Below are 22,776 nucleotides of genomic sequence, written 5' to 3'. Positions count from 1 at the left end.
AATGGCTTTTATTACCTTATGGTATGTCCCTTCTATGCTGATTTTGCTGAGAGTTTTAATCATAAAGGGATGCTGGATTTTGTCAAATGCTTTTTCTGTGTCTATTGAGATTGTCATGTACTTTTTGTTTTTAATTCTGTTTGTGTGGTGTATCGCATTTATTGACTTGCAGATGTGAAACCATCCCTGCATCCCTGGTATGAAACCTGCCTGGTCATGATAGATTATCATTTTGATATGCTGTTGGATTCTGTTAACAAGGATTTTGTTGAGGATTTTTGCATTTATGTTCATCAGAGATATTGTTCTGTAGTTTTCTTTTTTTGCTATGTTATTTCCTGGTTTTGATATTAGGGTGATACCAGTTTCATACAGTAATTTAGGGAGGATTCTCTCTTTCTCTCTTTTGGAATAGTGTCAACAGGATAAGAAATAAGCTCTATGAAAGAATCCAGTTTGAGACCATTGGGCAGGGAGCCCCGGGGGCCTGTGGGCAGGTTACATGAATGAGAAATTAGTCTTTCAGCAGTCCTCCTTGAGCCTATGCAACTCCATACAAAAAAAAAAAAAAAAAAAAAAGGAACCCAATTTGGATCAGCTGAGCTAGTAGTTCCAGTGCCTAGCACTGTACCAAAAGGCCCAAACCACTCACTTTAGTTCTCTTTACCTTGCATGGAATTTAGCTGGGGATTTTTTGCTACTTGGTCCAAATAACACAACGTTGGTCTCAGCAGCACATTTACTATAAGCCATTGCCACCAAAGCAAGCCAGAAACTAAGACTGGCATTGCCCATTCATGCTAAAACTGTTCACAACAGCTGTACCAAGAGCAGCAGCCTCACATCTGAGTTCTTTGTATTTATTCTTAACGTTTCCAGGCAGTACACTAACTTATTGGGATTGAGATGCTAATCCTTCACCCCCTCTTCTTCTCTAAGTGGTATCAAAGTATCAACTTTATTGATAGCCAGGGAGTATCCAGTAACTTTAAAATACAGAGCAGCTGGGAAGCTTGACTAAAGAAGCCAAACCAGGGTTTCTAACTGCCCTTCTCTGAATTGGAGAGCCTGGAGCTGGCACCAGAGCAATGTGACTCAACCATCCTGTCACAGGCAGAAAAGCTGGCCCCAAGACAGCAGGCCCCTGACTCGCAGCATCAACACAGGAACCCAGGTATCTGTGCACACAAGAGCAGTGGCTGTAACCAGCAAGCCAACCCACTATAGAAACATGGCCCACACTGGATGTCTGGTTTCGCACAGTCTAGTAAGACGATCTCCTCCTGGACAGAGAAGAAAGTAAAAGGGTGAAGAGAGGGGTCAGTCATTCTCACTTCACATCTCTCACTCATGTGTGGGAGTGTGGAAGCCTCTACCTCAAGGAAAACAGAGGGAGGCAGGAGGCAGGAGAAACATTTCTCCCTCTCCATTTATTTAAGCTATCTATACCTTTCCCCTGATTTAAGAAAGTTTTGCTATGTACCAGGTGCCATCCTAAGTGCTGCCCATAGAGTAACACATTTCAACTGTCTAACAGTCTTGGGAGAAGACTAATATGATCTCTGGTTTACAAAGGAAATTGAGGCTGAAGTAATTTGGGATTTCAGTCCACATAACTCTTACCCCAAAAGCTGTTCTTAAAGCAATAAGCACATGGCTATTTAATATATGCTGAAATCCCTTTGAGTTCACTTCAGTTCACTTAAACATTTCATATGTTAGGGATCGTACTGTGCCCAGGGAGGCAAAGGATGGGAGGACAGTCCTGAAGACTTGTCATTAATATATATCCACACATCCCAAATGTGCATTCTCATGCCCCAGGAAGCAAGACAGTAGTACAGAAGAAGTTTTAAAACTAGTGTGTCTCTTACTCCAGAAATATAGGTATAAAAGATGGATTGAGTGACCTCAGTGGTAATTAATTTAAAACATTTTAGTATTAACACAAACAAGAATGTATTTGGGAGCAGAAACACAATTAGCCTGTATTTATTTATTTATTTATTTATTTTTTTATTTTTTTATTTTATTTTATTTTTTTTTTTGAGACGGAGTCTCGCTCTGTCACCCAGGCTGGAGTGCAGTGGCCGGATCTCAGCTCACTGCAAGCTCCACCTCCCGGGTTTACGCCATTCTCCTGCCTCACCCTCCCGAGTAGCTGGGACCCATCAGACTTCACAAAAATGTGGGGAGGTCTCTTTGGCATATCCTCACACCTCTGGGGATGTGCCTTTACTCACCTCTGTTGTAGAGCTCTTTTAGTAGAAAACTTTTAGAACAACCAAATATGCACTAATAAGTGTACATCCAAGATACACAGTGATGATCTCTGTTTGGGATGGTGAAACTTGAGGGTGGAGGGCATCAAGAAAAGCTTCCCAGAGGGGCTGTTGGCTTTCTAAGCCAAAATTTTTCAAAGAGTAGGAAAAGCAAGTTTTGAAAATAGATGAGCCAGGAGTGTGGCCTGAGAGAGTTATGTCTCTGAGATTTCATCTTTCATGTATTAAAAAATGGGGTGATGCTCCCCATTGCACGGGTGATTTGGAGATTCAAATTAGGTAATGCATATGCCTCATACATACATGGTTAGCAAAAAAGAATGCTAGTGTCTCCCCACCTCATTCTTTCTTCAGCTGCAGCTCTCACTTACTCCTCATTCTCTCTAACCTGGTTTCCACTCATTCCACTCTGCAAAATACCTTTCTCTAAGATTTCCTCTGACCTGTCCCATCACTAATCCCAAAGGCTACTAGTCAGCCCTCATTCTTTTAGACCTCTGGAATATTTAACCCACTTGACATATTCAGCCCATTTTAGTCTATTTCTCCTAATGGTTTCCATTATCTCCTGTTGTTGTCCTCTATGAAAAAAAATGGGCAAACAAATAATACACAACTATTAAAAATAAGGATGTATAGCAATGTGTATTGATATGTATAACCCAAGTGCCCCAAGGCCTCTAGCCTTTTGGGGCAGTAACCCTTTCCTTTCATAACCAAGTTAAATAAGTTAAGTCCCCATCCACATAACTGGAGGAAATCCACCCACTTTTCCAATATCTCTGAGGATTTCCTGCATGATGCTTATGTTCACTTATGGTTATCTATCATCCTCATCTCCAAACTCCTGCCTCTGGTATAGAGTCACCTTATGTGGCCAAGTAAGTTGGGCTCTGTACAAGGAAGCTGTACACTTTAGCCCTGACTGGGGATGACCCTGGAGCAGCAGAGCACTGTGGTTAGGTATGAGAGCACCACACTGCCTGAGTCCAGCTCCTGAATCTATCACATATCAGCTGTGACTTTGGGCATTGTATTTAACCTCTCTGTCTGCCCTTCACCACACCCAGTTTCCTCATCTGTAAATTGGGATGAGAATAGTACCTACCGTACAGGGTTATTGTGTGAGAAAGCCCGTTACCAATAAGGTGAGCAGACACATGGAGAAGGCTGAGACAGAGGTGATTTTTCTCAACTTAGAACAGGGGTCCAGAAAACACAATGAAAGGGACAAGAACAGGAAGATGGAGGGGCATGGGCCCAAGAAGAAAGTATCTGATTGAAACAGGAAAGAAGGAGCTCAGGATAGCCCAAGCATAGGTTTTTCACTTAGCAGAGGAGGTGCGATTCATGTGGATGAAAGAAGCAGAAGGTTGTAAAACTAGTTGGGTACAGATAGGGCCAGCTCCATGGGCTTGCACTCAGTGAAGCCACACAGGACTCTGTGCTCAGTTTAATGCTCTGCTGTCACTGTCTTGAAATTCTTAATAAGTTTATAATATGGGGCATCATTTTTTCACTGAGCCCCACAAATTATGTACCTGGTCCCGGGCACAGGTATTGGTGCCAGAGGCAGTGTGGGTGGGAGGCTGCTGGGCAGACTGAGGAAGCCTAGAGATTTGTTCACCTCACTACACTCTATTGAATAGCCACGGTGTGTTGAATATGCTAGACACCATGGAGGATAAAAAGATGAGTCAACAGTTGCCTGAGTTCATGCGCCGATTCATAAGGAATTCAAACCATGTACTCTCCTGTTAGAAGGGTTTTAGAGTAGCATCAATTGAGGTTACCTTTTGTGAGAAAGAACTTCAGTGTGGCCTTTTTTTCCCCCAACTTTTATGTATGTAGACTTCATAATATTCTTCTGTAAGTGACCTCAAAGAAAATGTTCTATTAAAATTGATAGCTGAATAGGTAAACACTGGCCATGGATCAGCTTTCATATTATCCACAGCAGTTTTGAAAGCAGATCCTTTATTCCTTACCAAAAACTACTGCTTTGATATTGGAATAACTAATCCTTAGAAATTTATTATTTAATTATAACATTTGGACAGTAACCTACGAGACACGAAAGATTTCTGTGAGTCTGTATTGTCAGCTGACGACTTGGAGTTGGAAATTTGAAATGTTTGAAAGTTGAAAATATTCAGAGTCAGATCATAATGATATCATGTAGAAAAGATGTGAATACAAATGGAACTTCAAGGCCTCATTGGAGAGTCTTTAGTCAAACAGCTCTTATTCTGCTTTTTCATTCTAGCAGGGTTATTACATTGAAGTGGCTAGTACAGAAATCAAAGACCTTTCTAAATGTTGATCAGTTAGTCAGAGAAGGGTGATTTCCATAGATGATATGCTCTGCTAGAAAAAGCACAAAAACGGGAGCCAAAAGACCTAATTTCTACTTTTTAAACAAAGCACACGCCTCTGTGCCTCAGTTTACCCATCTGTAAAGCAAAGCCTCAGGTGGAGGACCCCACATTGTTAATGATGCCACTCTTTAGGTGATACTCTGCCCAGATCAGCCTAAAGGGCCTTTCTGGCCTCCTACACCTCAAATTCAGCGTCCCACGGGGTAATTAAGCTTACTGGGGATTCTAGGCAAATAAATTATGCTCAAAGAAGGAAAGCTTCTGTTGTAGGATGTGAAATAAAAGGAAGAAAAAGGAAAATATAAAAAGAAAGAGAAGATGACAGTGGTGTGGTCAAAGCTTATAAGCTTAAACCCCACACTTAAAATCTCTAGGCCGGGCGCGGTGGCTCAAGCCTGTAATCCCAGCACTTTGGGAGGCCGAGACGGGCGGATCACGAGGTCAGGAGTTCGAGACCATCCTGGCTAACACGGTGAAACCCCGTCTCTACTGAAAAATACAAAAAACTAGCCGGGCGAGGTGGCGGGCGCCTGTAGTCCCGGCTACTCGGGAGGCTGAGGCAGGAGAATGGCGTAAAAACCCGGGAGGCAGAGCTTGCAGTGAGCTGAGATCCGGCCACTGCACTCCAGCCTGGGCGACACAGCGAGACTCTGTCTCAAAAAAAAAATAATAATAATAAAAAAATAAATAAAAAAAAAAATAAAATAAAATAAAATCTCTGCAAAATCCTGGGAGATAACATTCTCTCACCCACATCAGGACTTTAGGACAAGGGAGAAATCTTACTCTAAAGAACAGTAAATAACTGAGGATTGAATACCAAGCATCCCTGTCATTAAAGGTCCTCCCTCCATCCTCCCAGCCAGCAAAAATTTCACACCGCCCTCCCTTCTCCAGAGGTCTCACCTCTCTACTGCTCAACAAACTCCCCCTAGCTGACTTTAGGAATTTCATTCCTCTCACTGTCTTCTGTAGCAGCATTTGGCTCCTAGGCCACTGATTCAAGGTCTAGACCAACTTTGCATTTGCTAAGTCAAAGACCATTTCCTCATGGTTTCACCTTTTAGTGACTCCAAAGTGTTAGCAGAGTTCTTCAAAATTCCACCGCATTATGTTGAACGGAATGCATAGAGCAGTGGTTCTTAACTGGGGAGGAAGGGCCCAGCAATTGTGCCCCTCCAGCAACATTTGATAATGTTTTGTGACATTTTTGTTGTCACAAATGACGAAGAGGATAATACTGGCATGTGGCAGGTAGAGGCCATGGACACTGCCAAATATCCTACAATGCACAGAGCAGCCTCCACAACACAGAATCAATCAGGCCCCAAATGCCCGTAGTACTAAGGTTGAGAAACCAATATAGAAATTTATTTTCCCACTGATATGAGTAAGTGCATCTCCCCTTCAAAGGCAAAGGAAGCCAGTCAGTTTAGCTTTTGAATAGTATTTTTTTTCACCATACTATGTTTTAAAATAATTTGTACTTGTCTTTCCCCAGTTAAGAGGTTTTGGGTATAGAACTTTTAAATGATGTCTGCGTTCCCTGAAGAATAATTATGTGACTTCTAGATTTCTAGCACTATTATCTCTAATAGATTTACTTGCTAGGATCTCAACAGTTACATGTCCCAATGGCTCCGCAAATTCAACATGTCTAACACTACTTTGGCCACAGCTATAGCTTAGAACTTCGTCCTTTTTCACCTGTATGCTACCTCCTAGTGAGTCATTAGATTCCAACAAAATCTTCTCTCATATCGATCATTTCTGTGGCTAGCCATGTCACCGACCCCATTCTCCAGGTGTCACCTAATCCCCTGCCCACATCCAATAGATCACCTGGTCCTATAACCTGTTTCTCCTTAGCCCCTTCTTTCTCTCTCTCTCCCCCTCCCTCCCTCCCCTCTTCCCTCCCCTCTTCCCTCCCCTATATTACTCCTCTGGTTCAGTCCCTCAACATGGATATCTGGGTTAATTAAATAACTCCTTCTGACTATTCCTTTCTCCAAGTTGACCTTTCTAAAATCCATGCTGTATAAATCCATTCATACTTCTTCCCTATTTTGGCAACTTTTAAATACCTTTCTTGGCTTTCAGAATAATGTTCAACCCTTTACCTGGCTGAGGTGATCTAACTCTTGCTGGTCTCTGTCCCACCTCTTTTCACTCTTCCATGTGTAATTCTTTAGTCTAATTTTTTTGAGCTACTTTGTGTTACTTTAGCACATGCCCTGTCTCGGGGACTTCACACATGCTGTTTTCAGCAAAGAATAATCTTTTCCACCTCTTCCTCTTGCCCAGCACCTAATCATCTTGAAATCTCAGCTCCGACATGAGCATCACTGCTCTGGGAGAGTGTCTGTGTATCACTGGAGCCATCCTTCAATATGTGTGTCTCTCAAATACCCTTGGAGTAAAGGGTACTTTCATCACATAAATTTGTGACAGTCCCTCTCCCTGGAATTCATGCCCAATATCAGAATATTGCAAGTTCTGGAAAAAGACTGCCATAAAAAGATATATTTATCTGTGATCCAATGTTTCCCAAACTTACTTGAACATTTAACTTATTTTTTTTCCACAAACCTATTATCATCTTTTTTTGGAAAATTTTGCCTTAATCTGATTTAGGAAGAGCTTTCTTTGCTCCTATAGATACCCCAGGCATAGCTCTATTACAGTACTTTTCACACATCCCTATAATTGCAGAGTCATTTTCTAATAGGTATCATATACAATAGACTGACTACAATGCCTCAATAATAAAATAATCACCATGTTTTTATCAGCGTTATACATCCAATACCTAGAACACATTTTAAATATGATAAATATTTGATAAATAAATACATTGGACAAAGGACAATCTAGTTCATTGCTATTAATAATTCACATATGTTAAAGAGTAGGTGCCTAGCCGGGCGCGGTGGCTCACGCCTGTAATCCCAGCACTCTGGGAGGCCGAGGCGGGTGGATCACAAGGTCAGGAGATAGAGACCATCCTGGCTAACACAGTGAAACCCTGACTCTACTAAAAATACAAAAAATTAGCCAGGCATGGTGGTGGGCACCTGTAGTCCCAGCTACTCGGGAGGCTGAGGCAGGAGAATGGCGGGAATCCAGGAGGTGGAGCTTGCGGTGAGCCAAGATAGCGCTACTGCACTCCAGCCTGGGCAACAGAGCGAGACTCAGTCTCAAAAAACAAAAAGAGTAGTTGTGTTTTTTGTTGTTGTTTTTGTTGTTGGTTTTGTTTTGTTTTTTTGTTTTTTGTTTTGATAGAGAGTCTCACTCTGTCACCCAGGCTGGAGTTCACTATGTTGGCCAGGCTAGTCTCGAACTCCTGACCTCAGGTGATCAACCCGCCTTGGCCTCCCAAAGTGCTGGAATTACAGGCATGAGCCACCATGGCCAGCCAATATCATTGTTTTGATAAAATATTTTAATATTCAAGATAGAATATAATTTATGATATTGACATGCTTTCTGAGAGTGCCATGTTTAAGTAAATTTCTTAATGTCTTTATCCTGAAGATAAGAGTTGATGCTTGGTCTGGCTTCTCAATCTGGCATGGGCATTGAAATCTTTTTTATTGTTTTGGGAGTCAGTTTTGAATTTGTTGCTGCTGTTGTGTGTTTTGTTTTTTAAGAAGACCACAACTAAAGACCACAACTCAATTGTGAGTTATTTGGGGTCATTTTCTGCCCCAATGGTGGCTACTGAAACCAGCACAAACTGTCAGAGCAGTTTCATTAAAGATATTAGGAGACCCTTGGCTTTTTAATATTAAGCTCAAATCCAAAATGACCTTAAAAGGCAGTAATATTGAAGTCAGAAAATCTGTATTCTAGTTCAAATCACTTGTAGCATGATTTGGAGATGATCATTCAATCTCACTGATTCTTGTTTCTACCAGTAACTTAATGTGCTGATAAATTTATTCTCTGTCTTCCGAAGGTGATATGAGAATTACATGAGATGATCTATGGAAAAACTGTGTAAGCTTGAAAGTGTTCAACAAGGTACTCCCAAATGAAATGCAAGCCCCTCAAAGGTAGAGCTCATCACTTATTGATCACTCTCATGCTTAATACAATACCTGGAAAAAGAGATATTCATAAATATTGAATTAATTAATGCAGATAATAAAATAATAAAACATTAGCCCTGAAGCTATGTTAATACAATGGGAACAAAAACAAAACACATTTAAATATTGTGTTAGTCCAGTCTCCCATTATTATAAAGAAATACCTGCTGAGCGCGGTGCCTCACACCTATAATTTTAGCACTTTGGGAGGCCAACTTGGCAGGCAGATGGCTTGAGCATAGGAGTTCAAGACCAGCCTGGGCAAGATGGCAAAGCCCCATCTTTATTTAAAAAAATACAAAAATTAGCTGAGTGTGGTGGGGCGTGTCTGTAGTCCCAGCTAATCACAAGGCTGAGGTGGGAGAATCACCTGAGACCAGGGAGGTCGAGGCTGCAGTGAGCTGTGATTACACCACTGCAATCCAGCCTGGGTGACAGAGACTCTATCGAAAAAGAAAGAAAGAAAGAGGAAGGGAGGAAAGGAAAGGAAAAGAGAAAGGAGAAAGGAGAAAGGAGAAAGGAGAAAGGGGAAAGGAAAAGGGAAGAGGGAGGAAGGAAGGGAGGGAGGGAAGGAGGAAGGAAAGAAGGAAGGAAGGAAGGAAGGAGGGAAGGAAGGAAATAAATACCTGAGACTGGGTAATTTATAAAGAAAAGAGGTTTAATTGGCTCACGGTTCTGCAGGCTGCACAGGATTATGATGTTGGCATCTGCTCGGCTTCTGGAGAGACCTAAGGAAACTCAGAATCATGGCAGTAGGTGAAGGGGGAAGCAGCCAGGTCACATGGCCAGAGCAGGAGCAAGAGAGAGGGAGAGCATGAAGATGCCACACACTTTTAAATGACCAGATCTCATGAGAACTCACTATCGTGAGGACAGTACCAAGAGATGGTACTAAACCATTCGTGAGAAATCCACTTCCATGATCCAGTCACCTCCCACCAGGCTCCATCTGCATCATTGGAGATTATGTTTAAACATGAGATTTCGGCAGGGTACACATCGAAACTATATCAAACATATAAATATATGCCATATTTATACATCTGCTTGTATATATGCCTATTGATGAAAGGCCTGAAGTAGATGAAAGGTGACCAAATTATGAAAATGTATAAGGAAAATTAAATGTCAATAAACATTAGAATCAAACAGAAGCTTATATGATGTACAAGAAATTAATACTTTTGTTAAGAAGTTCAGTGGTAGCCAGATATAAGTCTATATCAAGAACAATTTTAAATGGTTAAAAATAAAATTCAAATATTCTTGTAGTAATCAAGATATACAGAAGTCCAAATATAATTTGAAGTGCTTGGAAACATGGATGAACTTTACCTGAAGGAACTCTTTCCCAGCTCTCTGCAGGGGTGACAAAGCGATTTTGAATACAGTTATCTGTAGATGGGAAAAGCTCAGCCTACATTTGTTGGCAGTGCAGAAGGATTCCCCGACACCCTGGCTTGCAGGTTTTGGAGGTGATGGGCAGATTCAGCCAGTGATTGGCAGCTTTTGGACACCTTCATTTACAGGGCTGGGGAATGTGAGGGCACTGAAGCCTGGGAAGATGCCTGCCTCCCAGGAAACAGGGGACATAGGCTGTTTTTCTCTTCAGTCCAAGGGGCCCACGCCATAGAGCCTACTGTCCTACGTGGAAACTTGTAAGAAATGCAGAATTCCAGTCCCCACCCGAGACCTTCCAAACCAGAATCTACTTTTTAGCAAGGTCCCAGGTGATCCACGTCCCAGGAGCACTGGCCTAGAGGTTGTTCTCAGCAGGACTGCTTGCTTTAGATGTATGGCTGGGGAGGAGCCCAGAAGATACTCTTTTTGTGTAACACAAAGAGACTTGCCACACTCTGCACTTGTCTGGAGGATCCTGAGAACTTGGAGGCCTCCCCTGCACCCTCAGTTGAGGGGTCCTAGCCTACCAGCCTGTTCACCAGGAAAATGTTCCTCCTTTGCCTCTCACAACTTGCAGACCCACTACTACCCCAAAAGTCTGTCTACACGTGTGCTGAGGACTCATTTCCCTGTAATGGGTTAGAAAGATCTGGATGTTTGCAGACAAGTAACAGTGAGGAGAAAAAATGCACAAGGCGTTGAAGATGACTCAGCAGTTTGAAGGAGGAAAGAACAACACAATCAGAACAAGTGGCTCTCTGTGAGGTAGTCTTAAAGAAAGAAAGAAAAAGGACACTAAAAGAAAATAATGCAAATTCCTAGGTAGACTAGGGAAATTATTACAAAGGAATGATCCAAGAAAAAGAGAGTTCTTGAAACTCAAAAACATTGCTGAAAACTGAATAAGGTGCCTTGAAGTTCAGGTGGAAGATTAGCACACAGAGAAGAAAAACTCAAAGAAATGGAAATTATGCATGCTAAGTGAAAAATACATATGGAGGACACATCTTCTTGTTGGTAGAGGATGAATAGTTTCAACCTTCTTGAAGAGTGATTTGCACAACCCATCTAATATTAAGCTGCATCTACCCTATTATAAAGTACTTGCAATTCTAAGAACTACTTTACAGTATAAGACCACACATCTAAAAGCAAATGTTCAAAATGCTTGGTCATTACAAGCCCACTGTAATTGCAAAAAATTACTAACAACCTGAATATCTGTGAATATAGGATTAGTTAGGACATGTCCATAAATGATTCCTACTTAGCCACTAAAAAGAATAAGATCTCTATATACTGACTTGGAATCAGTGTCCACAAAAATATCATTAAGAGAATAAAAGCATATTATAGAAAATTATCTAGCTTAACTTATAGAAAATTATCTAGCATGACCTTGTTTTTGTTGTAAAAATTTTCATGACGTACATATGTATGGATAAAGGTTTATATATGCATGCTTTCATAAGCATAAAAATATTTAGAAGGATACCCTCATGTGCTGTTGATAGAATTACTTCTGGAAAATGGGGGTGTTGGGCAAAGCGTTCACTCCTTTGTGTGCTTCAAAATAAATCTGTGCAGTTCTGAGTTCTTTTACTTCATTTGAGTGGTTTTTTTTAATATTTTCTAAATGTTTGATAATGAAAATTGCTTATTTAAATTAAAAATATTTGTAACTGTTAAAAAAGTTATAAAGAAATCAAAACACAAGGAGTCATTTATAAATAAACATGCTAAGTCAGTGGAATGGTTCACCAAGGCCTCAGCAAAGGCACAGAGTCAAGGCTAGGAAAAGCAAAAAGCAGCAAATTCCAATAACGTAGGAGAAGCCATTGGCAGTGTTTATAAAATTAGTAAAATACGAGTGAGGCCAAGGGATTAAAAAGCTACTGTGAGCAAAATTATTAGAAGTCATGAAAAACAATCTGATATCACTTTTTGAAGTTGAGTTCATTGTGGGGTCAAATCAGAACCCACAGAGAAAAAAGAGGTCATGTCCCCCCATTATAACCATTTAAGGAACTAGTACAGAATATTTTAATCCAATGGGTGGTACAGTTCTTTGTACAATAAGTTTTCAGTTTGGACTTAATGAAGACAACATAACTGTCACACAGTAAGCACTAGGATTGGGCCAGTTCTCTTCCAAATGCCTTATATGTATTATCCTCCAATAAACACAACAATATTAGGAGAAGTACAGTGCTACTCTTACTTCTATTTTGTAGATGAAGGTCTCGAGACTTAGAGAGATTAAATAACTGGCCAGAGGTCACACTGGAGGTTGGTGGAAGAATCGAGACTTGAACTCCTGGCCCTCTGATATTGCTTCTGTCCCCAGAGTGGGGGCCATGGGCAGAACCCCTACAATTCTTGACATCACATCGCTATGCCTTCATCACATAGTCTTGGCTTTTAAAGAACACTTGATCAAAGCAAAGAGGAGATACACTATTCATAAATTATTATTATTACCTGATAATTGGCATATTCTATCTTAAATAAAACCTTCATTCTTAAATTAATTTCACAGGTAATTTAAGTGGTTACCTATACTCCTGAGAATAAGTGGGATAGAGAATAGGTAGTCCTACCATAGCATTAAGCAAATAAGTAAAATTAACATAAGATAGAATTAATTCAAAATTCAGAATAAGAGGGAAGTAGCCACCTCATCTCAAAATTCATAATCTTGAACATATAGGAACTAGATTATTGTGTATCATAAAGAGGAATAGGTATATAGGAGATTTTACTCCATAGGTTACATTATACAATTATACTTGCATTGATGCAACTTTTTATAAGCCATAAACATTTTAAATAACTGACAACTCAAACCAGATATCCTAATCAGCATAGAACACTCAGAAATCTAAGTGATCTTATTTTCTAATGAGTATCAATTGTAGGTTACAGATGACAACATGATGGGATCAACCACAAGAACCAGGGTGAGAAGTTGAGATCAATGAATGGTATGGGGAATCCCCTAGTTGAGCACTTGGTTTAAAGATAAGATGTTCTTAGAAGAGATCACAGACAGAGATGTATCCTCAGTGTTCAGCACAGTTCATATGAAAGTGGATTTCAGCAAAGGGACCAAAGAATGTGTCCCAAGGGCTTCGGGCAAAGTCTGTTCTGTATGAACCTTGCTACTGAATCAAGCACACGTCCTACCATGATCTGAGGATAACCTGCTGGCCATGCAGATCTTCTGAGGTGGGCATAGCACAGGGCAGAGCCAGGATGTACCTCACATCTCCCCTGAGGTGGGAGCAGAGAGACTAGGCTTCCCTAGCTAAAGTCTTCTAAGATCCACATAAGGAGATCCCCATTTATGATCTCTTAAAGACCCTTGTGTGGTGGGAGAATGGACTCCGCCAAAGTGTATGCAAATAATACAAATGGTGGTCCCTCAAATGAGCCAGTTCCTCCTGCCCAGGGTCTTGCACTCAGTGATGTTCCCTTGCTTGGTCTGCTCCACACTCGCCATCTGCCTTCTTATGTCCTGCTGTAGGGTAAGAATAATATCTCCCTAGGGTTACTATGAGGAATAAACTACACAGTACATTAGGAGGTTCTTGATGCATTAAGCACTCCATAGTAACTGTTATTATTATTAAATATGAATTTTTTACCAGATGCTATTTCAATGCTTCCCCAAATTAGACTTCCTTGACCTTTCTGTCTGGATTGATTACCCAATTTCACCTTCCCTCCTCACTGACCACTGTTGTAACTTTGTGTTACATTGTGATGCAATCCCTCTAAACTGTCCAGTTGTCTCTCCAGCCAGACAGAGGTTAATCATGAGGGGAGGGGATGTGTTATTAGGGCCCAGCACAGTGCCTTGCTCATAGTAGGCACTCCATAAGCATTCAGTGAAGGAGTTAATACTTTGAAGGCCTCTCTTTCTCCTTTAAGAATTCAGGTTTTTCTTTGTCTGTTGTGGAAATAAGCTTTAAAAAAGCAGAGGTGTCTTTTTATGTAACTCTCTGGTCTGAAAAAGCACACTGCCACAGTATGCTTAACTGCTTGATTTATTTTGTACCTCAAGAAAAATGATCAGTAACATTGAATTGAATAGATACATAATGTAGTCTCAAAGACATCCCTGAATAGTTTTCAAAGTAATCAATGATATTGCTGTGAAAATGTTGCCCAAATGAAGAGTTCTTGTCCAATGAATCTGTCAAGTAATAGACAGATAATTTTCTTTGTTAATACTTTTGTGGCCAAAGAAGAACCCATTATGTGAGGCAGCGGTAAAAACTTTTCTCAGTAGGTGAGAATGTTCCAAATTTGTTTCCTAGCAACAAGTTCTTCAAAGGAGCTGAAGGGTACACAATTTCAGAAGAATTTTCAGTGCACTGTTTTTGTTTGGAAGGCCAGCGGGTGGGAGGAAATGTGTGTCAGGCTGTGATCAGAACAGCGTTCCAGTTAGTGCCACATGTGAGATCTTGTTGGCTTCGAAACTATAGAATAATAACTAACAACTAATAATAATAACTTCTTCCAGTTAGTGACACATGTGAGACCTTGTTGGGTCAAACTATAGAATCTGTCTGAGAAATTCAGTCCAATAAAAATGTATCAACCTCTTACCTGTATAAAGAGGAATTATCTGTATTATTTGTGGGCCCAGAAATTTAATAATTTAACAATTTGTCGATCAATAAGCCCCCCTCCTAACCATCTTCACAGATAGTAAATGAGGAATTAGGTGGCTTGCTAAAACAGGTAGGGATTTTTTAATAAGGATGTTGACTGGAGATATTGAGTAGTTGGAGGAATGAAAATTGGAGAAAAACAATCTGGAAGAGGAATTTGGGACAAGGGTGCAGCTTTGACTGTCATAAATGGATACCCAAGCGAGACCTCCATAGCTACCTTCCCATCTCCCATTTCATGGATTTATCATATATTCTTAATTTGGTTTTACAACTTGGTCTGCTGATAATAATAACAACAACAGTAATAACACTAGGTAGTGCTGGAGAGAGGAAATATGGTAAGTCTGGTTGGCTAGTTCAATGGCTTAAGACTTTCATCATTTTCTTGCTTCTGGAGCACATTGACATGAGGAGGACTTTATCTAACTATTTTATATATATAATTTTATTTAACCCTTACGGCAATTCTTTGAAATAGCCACTAGTAATATTTCTATCAATTTTAGAGCATTGAGCCAATTTGCCCAAATCACACTATTATTAAGAAATGGCAGAGCTTGGAAAAACATTGGTCCACTGAAGTAACTAATCTGACCTATCCAGATCACTGTGGGTGGTGTGGAAAGATCTTTCTGTAGGTCTGAGGACACCACAATTTGAGGGCTTACTCTTAGAGATGATCTGGAATCACTTGAATCTCAGAATGCAAATAGTTCATATCAATCATAGGGACTTTCCTGCCATTTCCTATTAAACCTACTGCACTAAAAAGTACCCCTTTCAATATAACCACAATAGGTTCAATAAATTATGGATTTGGAAGCAAGCTGAATTGTCTGGTGGGCTGCCACACTGAACAAATTGCCTGCACAATTGGCCTTCCAAGCATAGGCACAGTCTCTTTGTCCCTCCCCTTTCACCAACATCTTGAATAAAGAGAAACTTGGCTTTGGTTTCAATCCCCCTCCTCGCATCTCCCACAAAAGCTTTCTATTTCTTGGAAAAGAAAACTGTCCATTTAGCCTAATAAGTATGAATTGAGAAAACCATATCTTTAGGAGAAGTTTCATTTAAAGGAACAATATGTCAGAACTTGGCCAACAAGAACAAGGTACAATGTCAGTGTGAACCAGAAGCAAGAGAGTGATGAGCGTCTAAGCCATTGAATGAGCCAGCCAGACTTACCATGTTTTCTGTCTCCAAGATTGGACCTGGGAGACAAAGCAAGCGTCAAGTAGTCTTGAAATTCTAGGATATTCAGGAGCAGGGAGCAGAGCATGTGATGAGATACAACAGCTAGCATAAATGTTTTCTTTCTGGGCTACAGCCTCCTGTATCCCCAAGAAAAATCTCCCCATAAATATATATTCTTCCGTAGGCTAGGCTTCTCTCTCTCTTTTTTTTTCAGTCAGTGGCTTCAAATGTGACTCCTTTTTCATTTTGAATTAATTGCTGTATAATTTTTTAACATACTTTTTTTCTTTCTTTGTTTCAGAGGCTACTGTTTAAAGACAGGCATTTTACTTGCAGCAAAATGTAAGTACGTTTCCTCCTTGAAATGGTATCTACTTCTCAGCTGTAATTCCTAAGCCTCCTAATCTTTAAGGCTCCCATCTCACATTGCTGCATTTTTAAAGTCTGGCTCAACACACACAGCCAATCTAACATTTCATACTATTGATTTGTATAACACCATGGAGTATTTCAGAAACCATTCTGGAAGCAGATGCAGCCTAATTGTGGTTGTGACAATATTGCATCTAAAGCTAGATAAAAGTGAGGAATAAAAAAATAGGCAATGTTCATTTATATATTATGACCATGTGACACTAAACATTTAAATATTCAGTTCTCTTAAATGACTAATTTATTATTCTTTTTCCATTTGCTCCTCACCATGTAGTCACAGACTGTTTCTTGTTTAACAGCATGGTAGTAACCTTAATAATTCCTTCCTGTGTGTACTGCGTTATGGCCACTCTGTAAACCAGTATTCTCTCCAGAACTAATCTCCTGTGTATTATGTTTCTTTATTCTTAGTACTTCCAGTGTCTATACCTAAATTACAAATCCCCTCTATTCTGAAAGACCAAATAAAATTATAGCAGATCTGAACTGGGAGTTCCTGAGTTTTGTCTTTGGAATTAGGGTGATTTTTTTTTCTTTTTTAATGAAATGAAGGTAAGAATAATTTTAACAAAGGAAAAAAAGAAAGTTTCATATGTCTCTGGTGTAATTTAATAATATCCAATGTCCACAAGCAGGAGGTAGATTTAGCTGTAATATAAAGACCCTAGCTGTTCAAAGCTACCTCAAAATGTGTAAGTTGCTTGTCACTAAGCAAGTAATCAACAACTCTAAGGTAGATGGTTGAGTCATGTACCCTCATGGAGGCTACATCAACTCATGGAGGCTACATCAACTCTCAGCTTCTAATTCATACAGAATTTCCAGCAGAGAATGCATCTCAGTAGTCACTGAAGCATTTAATTAGACATTCTAGTACCTATCAGAAACCAAAGAGCACAGTTAAATTGTACATCTTATACATGTTCTAATAAATTCTCTTTTGAATCATTCAGTCCCTGAGAAGATTATATGTTCAGCTGAACTGCAGGAAAAACTTAGTTTTTAACTGATTTCCCTGGATGATAGTTTTTTGTTTGCTTTCTAGAATAAATTGATCCCACTGCTATACATCAAATATTCAAGCGTTAGCACAAAAGACATTCACCCTCAAAACATTCAGATTTAATGTCAACATATTACGCATTCACTGAATTTTTTTTAAATGTCAATCTCTGTATTATCTTGCTTTAGTCTTTATTGCATTATCAAGACACCTGCATGCTATGAATGTTTTAAGCAGCTTTTACCAAGAAAGTCATGTTAGATTTTATGAGTAGTCTCCTTTTTATGTGCTATCATGAGTGTATTGTTTGTACAAATGTTAACTTTTGACTGTATTCTTTCTTTTGAACACAGAAAGCTGTTCAGGGGAAATTGCCTATGTTTACTCTCTTGCATATTCATATTTGGTAGCTCTTTACCATACTGTTACTGCCTATTTAGGTTTTACTAGTATTTTAAATGAGTTAATGTTAGATACCGAAAGATACTTGGTGTATATTAATCATGAAAATTTGATGAAGGGCAATTTAAGGCAGCATTTTAAGTCACTATATGTAAATTTAAACACCTACGTGTTACCCTAGGATCTCTTCATCAAAATTTCAGTTGAAAGTGCCCTTTATCTTTCAGACTGAAAAAAGTAAAAATAAAAAAAGAGGGTGGAAAGTGGCTATTTTACCTTAGAGGTCTCAACTTGTGATTGTTTGCTTTCTTTTCGTATTTTTTTTTCTTAGAAACATACAGGGTGCTTAGTGACCCTATATGTTTCATTAGTAAATATTTTCAGAAGAAGGAAGATTGCACTGGAATTATACACAATCCAGACAAAATGGGTCTACCCAGCTCCCCAAGCAATCTCTGAGCAACTGGGGAAAGGTTGGTCTGACCCACGGAGTCACAGAAACACATTAAAATCACCAGGCAGTCTTGACCTGGGTTCCTTTTGGCAGCTACGTGGAATCAGCCCCTCTGGAGTTGACATTTTGTCCTCATGATGATTGTATTATTCAACCAATGCAAATGGAAAACGACCTAATCAACGTTCCATTCAGACAAGGCTTACATCTATAGTGAATGACAGGAGACTTTCCAAGTGAAGGTCCTGCAAATGTATATGCAACACATAAAATCCCAACCCACAGATGGAGGACAGCCTCAGCCAAGTCAGGAAAATATGCCCCCATAGAGGAATAAGGCTGGGCGGTGGAAGGAACTCAGGAGCAAAAATCAAAAGGCTAACTCTTAATGGCTAAGTCCCAGTTCACTCCTTCAGTAGTATGATTTGGAGTATGTTACTTAACCCTTCAGTTTCAAAGTATCTTTTTAGGGAAGGAGAGAGGAAGGAAGACATTTTTCCTGACCTCTTCAAAGGGTTGTTGTGATAATCACATAACATAATGTTTTGGAAAAATTCTACCATCTAAAAATGCTTTGTATTACCAATAATCTTATTAAATTATTGGAGACCCTCCCTGTTTTAGTGGGAGTCCTTGGGATTCTGGTGGCAAGCTTTGGGCTTTCAAATTAATACCACACAATAGAAGAAAATAGAACACTATTGGGCCAGGTCAGTGCTCTGGAAAGACTTGTGCCCACATTCTTTTGTTTCTTTTCAACTTCTCATATTCTTTAGGACCACTGCCTCTGGTGGAAGAGAATTATCTTCTGGGTGGTATGGGTGAGAAAGTTGCCAAACAAACCTGAATTATCCAGAGGCCTGTAAAATGCGCAATTGCTTTTTAAGAGGCATGGTGATATCGTGTGTTCCTTTCGATTTTTGGCAGTAACCATTTTCTGCAATTTGTGGTTTTGCAATTTCTCTTTTCACAGACAACACCCTGGCTCTCATTCAATGCCCCATTGGTGGGGGTGAGGTGGGGAAAAAGAAAGATTCCCTGGGGCCCTGACTGCTCCAGAAAAAGAAGGAAATGTTAATGAAATAAGTCAGAAAGAACGCTAGAGACTAGTGGAAGCTGGTTGGTTACGGGGGAAGAAACAACTTTTAATAAATTGCATGGTGTGGCTAGGATTTTAGCTGGGTCTTTCATCGTCTGGGCAAAGACCTGTTCTCTTAATTCTTCTTGCCTCTCCACGGAGCTCTGTTTGGATTACAACATCAATCTTTTCTCTTCATTTTTTTTCCTGTATTCAACAAGCCTAGAGCAGTCTCTTTCACTGTCTCCTTGGCCTCTTGTAGAGGGATTTTCTTTAAATATTCCATCTCTAAGTATCCATTTGCCAATTACATTAACTTGTTTTGTGTAAATTAGCTCAAGAGCTATGCACCAGAATTTTTTGCCCTCATTCTGGGTGCCTTTTCTTCCCCTTCCCGACGGCTTTAATGCCCTTTGCAGAGGAGGTCTGTGGTCAGCAAAGCAGTACAGGGATGTAGCATTTATCTAGGCGAGAGTGATTTGTTCTGTTTCTATTCATCGCCTCTGGAAAGGGTTTGCAGACTTCTGTTTGCTTTTTTATGGCTGCTAGGCACTGTGCTGAAGGATTTAAAGTTGCATCCAGTGTTAACCTTGTATTCTTTCTCTGTTCACTTTTTTATATCAAAACAGTCCTCTGTTTCCCGTGGAGTGGATTCCCAGGGCCTATGCCCATTGTTCTTGGGCTTTCCGTGCACAAAGGCCACGTATTTCTTCTCTTGTCATGACCTAAATATCACTGCTTCTTGTACTTCTAATTGCTCCTCATATGTTAATTACAATCCCCCAAATTTCACATATTTCGGGAAAATATGATTTTACTGTGTGTGTGTTACAAACGTTTAGGGAATTACTTCTGTTATGGAATCATAAATCATAAATCATGGAACTTTGATTTTGGAAGATGCTTTCAATGTGATGCAGTTCAGCAGCCCACCCCAAGTTGTCCTCACATCTTCTCTCGAAGCCCTTCCTCTATCTCACATGGTAACGTAATCCATTTTTTAATAGCTCAGCATTCAAACTTTCTTTTGCTAACCTGAGATAACCTCCGTCTGACTTTGGGTCATTTGTGCTAGTTTTACCTTTTGGAGCAGCTCAGAAGTTGACTCCTTCCCCACATGACAACCCTTCAAGTATTTTGGAATCTGATCCCATATACTCTCTGAGTCTTCCTTGTCCAGGCTAAACATCCTCAATGCCTTCAGCCATTCTTCACATGACTTGGTTTAGTTATCCTTTTCCATGTATCCCAGTTGCATTTTTCAATGCTCCTTTTAAAATGTTACAGCCTGAAATGAAAAGAATACTGCTGAGATGGCTGACCAGTATAGAGCTTCTAGGAAAAACAAAAACAAAAAGGAATGCTCATTCTGGTGTGTTAGTTTTATTACAATAACTAAGAGCACATCAAAAATTTGAACAGCACTTTAGTCCTGAGGTTAATCTAAAACCTCTAGATACAAAAGCTGCTACAAAAACAGATTTTCAGTCATGTATCTTTGCACTTGGTTTTGAATATGATGCAAAATACATTTATCCCTGCAACACTTAGTAATTTCAGAATATAAGTGAAACTATTCGGAGTTTTTTGAGTTTGAATTATTTTAAATCCTTTGCCAGCTTAATCTGCCTCTTGGCTTCATTCAAGAGATTGGTAAAGACAGTGAATATCTGGATTTTAAGCTCCTCAAAGGTGGAACCATGTTTTATTCATCTTTGTCTCTCCTGAAATGTCTGTGATATTCTCTTAAACAACCAGATGCTCAGTAAATGCTTATATTAACTCGATCAACGGAATCAAATACAAAGTAGCTTTCTAACACCCAGACTGGAACCGGTCTTTAAACTGATATCTGTGCCCTTTAGAAACTAAGATAAATACTTAAAATACACTATACTGCTAATGCTTGGCAATTTTGTAGCATTGTAGAGTTAACTAATAGTGCCACCTCAAGGGCTAGATAGTCTGAATTCTAATCTTGCTAGACTTTACTGGTTATGTGCTTTGGAGCAAATTAGATCACCTTGTCTGTTCCTGACAAATAAAATGTAACAATAAATTATTTGTGTCTGCCTCATAATGTTTTTGTGAGGCATGTAAATGCATGCTCAAATTTCATGTAAAGAATATAGAAAAATTACTGGTAATATAAAAATAATAATTAATAGTAGTAATAGTTGTATTGTTGTTGCTTTTGTTATTATTTTCAATATATGCTAATAGAACCACCCAATCCTAAGAGGAACAAAAAATAACTTTGGTATAACTTGTTCATATTAAACCCATCTTGACTTCAACTAATAATTTTATTATCAAAATGCTAGTGTGATCTGAATATAACTGACTGTTTCGTGGGCCATTTAAGCTCAGACATGCATTGGAAAATGAAAAACTCAAAACATCTAAAAAAGTGACAACAATGTAAATTTTTACCGAAGTCCTTCAAAGGGGAATTATGTTACATTCTACAGCAAAATATTCTAAAGATCTTCTTAACCCAAATTTCTCATTTTGAGTAACAACTGAAACATTTTACCATTCTCTCTCTGCTTTATAAAAACAAAATGTGCTGTTTTGTTCTCATTTACCTCTTCTCTCCTAATCATGTCCAATTCTCCAGAACTACTAAATTACTAGCCTAATCTTTTCTGTCTATAACTCCTCCATTCCCTATATAATTTTATGTGGCCCTTCCAGGTGGCATGTGAAAAGATGTGTATGTTTGCCTATGTGTATGTGTGTGTGTACATTATATATTATATGCCTAATGTATAATATATATTATGACTTTTACTGATATAATAGATGTGTAACAAAATTTATGATTGATGAATGAGTATAGTTTCCATGTAAACGTTGTTGATATTTATATATATATGTTAATGAGTGAGACAAAAATGAAACAGAAAAGATATACATCACAGGTCCACTCTTCATCAGTAATGTGAACAACTTCTTTGCTAAACTGGATAATAGTTTTGAATACAGTTGAATATTTCCTCAAATTTCCATGTTACAGTATGACAGCTACAGACAGAACATTCCTTTTTGTTTAATCTGCATTAGTAACAGTCCCATAACTTTCTTAAACATAGACGATCAACAAAACAATAAATCAAGACCTGGTTGGTAGCATTTGCCAATTTCTGTGGTGTAAATGCTCCTGCCATGGCCATTTTCAAGTTAACGTGATGTCACTAAATGTGTAATTAGGAAGATGTGCAGCAACACACCTTTATATGGTATTCATACCGTACGGATACAAAACATGCAAATAAACTAAAAAGCATACGTAATTTAAAATGCAGCAAAATAATTAAGAAGTGATGAGTTTTTAGCACTTATTTCCTTTGGGTTTTTTTTAAGCTTTTATTTT

At 39.2% G+C, this 22,776-nt stretch overlaps 1 protein-coding gene across 1 annotated transcript in view; it reads left to right on the top strand.

Annotated features, from left to right (window-relative positions):
- The window catches only part of ANKFN1 (ankyrin repeat and fibronectin type III domain containing 1), a 349,569-nt gene that overhangs the window by 59,680 nt on the left and 267,113 nt on the right, over positions 1–22,776 (top strand). Inside the window, exon 2 of the mRNA XM_045375057.3 lies at positions 16,330–16,370. Coding sequence (XP_045230992.2) covers positions 16,330–16,370 — 41 coding nt within the window. The remainder of the gene's footprint in view (positions 1–16,329; positions 16,371–22,776) is intronic.

This window comes from Macaca fascicularis, chromosome 16, assembly GCF_037993035.2.
Source record: "Macaca fascicularis isolate 582-1 chromosome 16, T2T-MFA8v1.1".
Classification (NCBI taxonomy): Eukaryota; Metazoa; Chordata; class Mammalia; order Primates; family Cercopithecidae; genus Macaca; species Macaca fascicularis.
This window is presented reverse-complemented; position numbering and strand designations above follow the sequence as displayed.